Source organism: Hoplias malabaricus, chromosome 5 (assembly GCF_029633855.1).
Source record: "Hoplias malabaricus isolate fHopMal1 chromosome 5, fHopMal1.hap1, whole genome shotgun sequence".
Lineage (NCBI taxonomy): Eukaryota > Metazoa > Chordata > Actinopteri > Characiformes > Erythrinidae > Hoplias > Hoplias malabaricus.
Window position 1 is genome coordinate 56,158,899 of NC_089804.1, and position 6,055 is coordinate 56,164,953.

Consider the following 6,055-nt stretch of genomic DNA (forward strand, 5'->3'; position numbering starts at 1 on the left):
ATTGGTCGTGGCGGCGCATGCGCAGCGAGGGCTGGGGCGCACAGCGTTAAGGAACGGCGCTGAAGGCTAACAGAAAAAAGCGAGGAGAAAAAGAAGAGGAAGAAAGTACAGGGAGATAAAGAGAGAAGGAAGGAGAAGAGAGAGGGTCAGAGAGGAGAGAGAGAATGAAGAACAGCACGAAGAGGAAAGAAGAAGGTGTCGGAGCGCAGAGCAACGGAGTGAAACAGAGCACATGGAGCAAAGCCCTGAGCACCAGAGCCGTGTGGGAGGATAAGGTAAAGAGACCTAGACAGTCACTAGCTCATAGAGAGGGAGAGAGAGAGAGTAACTTACATGGAAGCATAGGAGGAGAGAGAGAGAGAGAGGGAGGGAGAGACAGAATATAGGGGAAAGGAGAGTAGCTACAGGAGGAGTGAGAGACAAACTAAGGAGTGGGGGAGGGAGAGAGTGAAGTAAAGGAGTGTGTAACTATTAAATGAATGTGAAAAATAAAAAGAGAGTAACTATAGCAGTGAGGGGGAGGTGTATCGTTTACTCTGAGGTGTAATGTGGAGTGTGTGTTGAAGAGAGTGAGTATAAGAAGAGTGTAACAGTTACAGGGACATATATCAGAACAGAGACTGTGTTAGCGAAAGGGAGAGATATATTTAGAAAAAAAAATAGATTGGGCGAGTGCATGTGCTCTATTAAAATGAAGGAAGAGAGACAGAGAATATTGGAGAAAGTAGAGTGAGCGACTTACACTCTCTCTCCCTCTCACACACCTACAAGTAAATGTTAAATGGATGTATAGGAGGAGAGAGTGTAAGGTAAAGGTGTGTGAGAGAGTGTAACTGGAGTAAGTGTAGGAGGGGAGAGAGACGGAGGGCTAACAGTTTTAGAGAGAGAGAGACTATAGAGTAAATAAGAAAGAATTACATAGAGGTATAGGAGCGAGAGAGGGAGAGACTATAGAGTAAAAGAGAGAGAATTACATGGAGGTATGAGAGAGAGGGAGAGACTATAGAGTAAAAGAGAGAGAGACTAGAGTGAAAGAGAGAATTACATGGAGGTGTAGGAGAGAGAGAGTTACCTACTACATGAAAGTATATAGAGAAAGAGAGTTTAATGTAAAGGAGAGAGAGGAGGTTTGTACCTGCCCCAGAGGCTGTAAAACAAAGCAATTTCTCGGTTGGTCACAAACCGCTTTTTAATACACCGTGCACCGGGGGAGAGGGTCATACAGAACGAGGAAACCAGACACAGTCGCAGCTCTGTATTAACGTTTCAACCGTGTCATGCAGACGGGACTATGTAGGCGCACACACACAGGTCATGTACGGCGAGAGGACTGTTGTTGTTTGGGACTGAACACAGCTCCGTCATCAGTTCAGACAGATCAGTAGAGTTTGTTCCTTCCTTGTTGCAGCGTCCAGCTCTCGCTGGATTCTTTCGTCGGCCACCGATCCGAGGAGCGTTTGAACCTCTTCAAAAGACCACGGTGTCATTTTACGAGCTGCCGTCGTGAGTCGGATAAAAACAAACGTGATCTCTGCTGCAGCTGGAGATTTTACAGATGGAGAGTTGGTGCTGGTCGTCTGCGTTGCGTGGCGTAGAGTGAAGACTCATGACAGAGCAGGGACTAAAGAGAGAACCCAGTGCCAGGACCAGATTTACCAGTTGGTGGAGTGAAAACCCAAACTGAGTTGAGTAGGAAAGTGCTGTAAGTATTCTACAGATGGAGGTGGAACCCTGCCTCGATTTGGGGCAGTGTAAATGTGTGTCCTAGCCCTCTCTGTCCAGACACGTGGTAGAAACAGTGTGTGTCTCATCTGCCCGAGTTACAGACGGAATCCAGTCTCCTTTCGGCTGCCAGATGGATTTAAAGAGATAATCCGGCCGAGCCAAGCCAACGTGGCGCGTGTTGGATCAAGGCTGTGGGAGCTGAGCTGCCTCTTTAAATGTAGAGTCCCTCCCTTAGTCAGGAGCCACAGCGCTGAGGTGGCGTCAATGATATATCACTGCAGTGGGAGACTTCTCAGATTACAGCCGTCAATCATTCCACCGAGAGACTTCAGACTTACTTCAGTGTCAGGAGTAAAGGTCCGTTATGTCCACCTCGCTCTTTCTGCATTCACTGCCCGTTCTCTCAGCTCCACTGACCACACAGGAGCACTGTGTAGTTCTACAATCACAGACTGTAGTCTGTCTGTTGCTCTGCATACTTTATTAACCCCTCTCCCCCTGTTCCTCAGCGCTCAGGACCCCCACAGAGCAGGTGTGATGTGGTGGTGGATCATTCTCAGCGCTGCAGTGACACTGACGTGGTGGTGGTGTGTTAGTGTGTGTTGTGCTGGTGTGAGTGTGTATACTGTGTTAGCCCCTTCCAATTTTAGAATTGCCCCACTCCCCTACTCAGTAAAAACAGAGAAGAAAGAGAACAGAGTGAAAACGGCTAAAAACCAGAGCTTCTGCTCCTCGCTCCTCACTGCTGTGCGCTCGGGGTCGGGGTGAACAGCGAGCGGCTCATTATCATTTAAAGGAACAGGTGCTGAAAGCGGGCGTTCTGAACAGGGCTGTTTACACAGGGGGAGAACACTGCTGTGGGGGTTGAGTCTTGAACCAGAGCTGTGTTCCCCTGTGAAAGAGGTTGAGTATGTCCTCTTTAACCTTTTCTTTTGTTTAGGTTTACTGTGTTACGCTGACAGCTGAGGGTTGTGTGCGCAGGTGTTGCTGTAAGATCCAACCCTCAGTTCAGGACAGAGCCTCCAGTCCGACCGGCTTTGTGTTTGAAAATAAAACAACACGCTTTTCAGTCAACAGTGACCCCAAACCCACCTTGTTATTAACAATGAAAATAGTAACAACAATAATAATGTTTAAAAAATTACTTACGTGCAGCATGGTGGCGCCGCAGGTGGTGTCTCTGCCGCACAGCTGCAGGGGCTCGGGGTCCTGGGTGGGATCCTCTCTTCGGCTCACTGTCTCTGAGGAATGTGGTGTGTTCTCCCTGTGTCTGCGTGGGTTTCCTCCGGGTGACTGTCTGTGAGGAGTGTGGTGTGTTCTCCCTGTGTCTGCGTGGGTTTCCTCCGGGTGACTGTCTGTGAGGAGTGTGGTGTGTTCTCCCTGTGTCTGCGTGGGTTTCCTCCGGGTGACTGTCTGTGAGGAGTGTGGTGTGTTCTCCCTGTGTCTGCGTGGGTTTCCTCCGGGTGACTGTCTGTGAGGAGTGTGGTGTGTTCTCCCTGTGTCTGCGTGGGTTTCCTCCGGGTGACTGTCTGTGAGGAGTGTGGTGTGTTCTCCCTGTGTCTGCGTGGGTTTCCTCCGGGTGACTCTGTGAGGAGTGTGGTGTGTTCTCCCTGTGTCTGCGTGGGTTTCCTCTGGGTGACTGTCTGTGAGGAGTGTGGTGTGTTCTCCCTGTGTCTGCGTGGGTTTCCTCAGGTTGACTGTCTGTGAGGAGTGTGGTGTGTTCTCCCTGTGTCTGCGTGGGTTTCCTCAGGTTGACTGTCTGTGAGGAGTGTGGTGTGTTCTCCCTGTGTCTGTGTGGGTTTCCTCCGGGTGACTGTCTGTGAGGAGTGTGGTGTGTTCTCCCCTGTGTCTGCGTGGGTTTCCTCCAAGTTCCTCCCACAGTCTAAACACACATGTTCACACAATATTCCTTAGGTGTCTGTGAGTGACTGGGGGAGTGTGTGTGGGTGTGTGTGAGATTGACTGGGTGAGTTTGTGAAACTCTGAACCCCTTGTGACCCTGATCAGAGTGAAGTAGTTACAGAAGATGAATGAATGAATCCTAATTATTCGGGTGTTTGGAGCACATCTGGAGCCGGTTCTGCCCCAGTTCAGTGTAAAGCCCTTTGCTGACCACAGTTGTTTGTCCGTGGACAGGTTTCCAGTGTCCTGCACTAATGTGATGTTCTCTCCTCCACAGGACGAGTTCTTAGACGTGGTGTACTGGTTCCGGCAGATCATCGCTGTGGTTTTAGGAATCATTTGGGGAGTCGCTCCACTGAAGGGCTTCCTGGGGATAGCCATGTAAGTGACCTGCCTGCAGCGAGGGTAACAGGGGGGTGTTAATCAGAATCCAGTGAATGCAGCGGTCTACAACATCAGCCATAACGCTACATAACGCCTGCTGCTCTGCATACTTTGATAGCCCCATTTTCACCCTGTTCCTCAGTGCTCAGGACCCCCACAGAGCAGGTGTGATGTGGTGGTGGATCATTCTCAGCGCTGCAGTGACACTGACGTGGTGGTGGTGTGTTAGTGTGTGTTGTGCTGGTGTAGAGTGGATCAGACACAGCAGTGCTGCTGGAGTTTTTAAACCCCGCAGTGTCTGGACTGAGAACAGTCCACTAACCTGGTCTGTGATGATCCTGTGGGGGTCCTGACCTTTGAAAAACAGTGTGTGACAACAGTCTGTATTCTGAGTGTGTGTGTGTTTTCTGTTTTGTCCGGGCAATGTGTTTAGTTTGTGGAATATTCCATGGCTGATCTGTCTTTGCATCTGTCCCACAGTTTCTGCATCATCAACGCCGGCGTCCTGTATGTTTACTTCAGCAGTTTCCAGCAGGTGGACGAGGAGGAGTACGGAGGAACGTGGGAACTCACCAAAGAAGGCTTCATGACTTCGTTTGCTTTATTCCTGGTAACTGCACTCCTCTCTCTCACTCACTTCACGGGCCACTCCGTCGTTTCCTCTGGCGGTAATTCCTCATATTTCCAAACCACCATCACACTGACACCGAAAGACCTGAAGGTGTCAAAGACTCTGTTCTGTACCTTTTAACGTTGGCCACCCCCTTGTGAGGAACCTGCTCTGTGGAGCGTAAAGTGGTTCAATGGCAGGGCCACAAAGCAGCTTCAGTCTTCATCTTCTGTGAGTTGCACTTCGAAGAACAAAAATGAAAGTAAATAAATGTTGTTGTACTGCACTTTATACACAGACGCAGTCTTTAATTGGGAGTGATCTCCATCATTGAGAAGTGGAACAACACTCTATTTACAAAAGTAGTATGCTTTACAGTGCACTATTTCTCAAACAGGATGAGGCATTATAAAGATTAAACAATCTGCGAATGCCCCAAGCTTACGAAGAGAAAAAATGGCCACGGGTTCATGGGGGGAGGGTTTTTTCCATTTACAGGAGTTCCTCTGTGATTTTATTCCCGCCTGGATCAGCCACATCAGTGTTTCTCTCTCTCTCTTTGTACTGAGAAGTGACAGACCAAATCACAGATACTTACTTATTTTACCAAGTCTTGCTTGGATACAAATCTCCATGAATTTCCCTTTTTTTTCCACTATATACACTCCATTTTCTGATGGAGACTGAGAGTGCAGAGGGCCCACACCCCACTGCCACTGCCACCGCATACAGCACCACTGAGATTAACCAGGGTAGCCTGGGTTTGTACGCCCCTGCAGCAGAAATGGTGGCGGAGCTGTAGTCTTGTCCTCCGTGACATTGTACTGAGCACCTGTGGGTTCGCCCGCAAATCGCCGGCTGGAAGAAACTTGTCAGCAGTGAGAGGCGCTGACAGTAACATCAGAGGGGCTTCAGGGAATTTAGGGAAGGTCTATCAACCGGAAGTGACTTTAATGCTGTCTGGATGCAGAAGGGTCATCACTGAGGAGATGGGTCAAATGTCATAATGTTAATAAAAAAATAATGTTGAAAGTCCCTCAGGGTCAGAAAAATTCCAATTAAATACAAGATCAAGGACCAAGAGTGTGATTGATGAGAAGCTGAATAGCGCCCCCTGTATCTTACAGGTCAGTTTCAAGAGGAGGTGTAGGGGCCCCCCACCCAGGGGAGTGCATGTTTGTGTCTGAGTCTGAATGTTCTGTCTCTGTTTTAAGGTGGTATGGATAATCTTCTACACAGCGTTACACTACGACTGAGAACCAGAGCTGAAATCATCTTAGAAACACGACCATCCCGCCGTAAACGCGAGGCCGAGCGAGCTGGGTGTCGGCGGCACCTCGGAGCCTCGAGGCACGGCGGCATCATCCTGGGTACACTGAGTGACCTCGCCATCCACGGGTCATTGAGATTTTAAGCTAATACTGTCCAGTGCAC

General features: G+C 49.3%; 1 protein-coding gene across 1 annotated transcript in view; it reads left to right on the top strand.

Annotated features, from left to right (window-relative positions):
• Positions 1–6,055, top strand: part of rab5if (RAB5 interacting factor) — a 6,495-nt gene continuing 440 nt past the window's right edge. Inside the window, exons 1-4 of the mRNA XM_066672171.1 lie at positions 1–275; positions 3,905–4,008; positions 4,492–4,621; positions 5,836–6,055. The exon at positions 5,836–6,055 is cut by the window's right edge and continues 440 nt beyond it. Of these exons, the coding sequence (XP_066528268.1) occupies positions 165–275; positions 3,905–4,008; positions 4,492–4,621; positions 5,836–5,877 (387 nt within the window). The 5' untranslated portion in view covers positions 1–164 and the 3' untranslated portion in view covers positions 5,878–6,055. The remainder of the gene's footprint in view (positions 276–3,904; positions 4,009–4,491; positions 4,622–5,835) is intronic.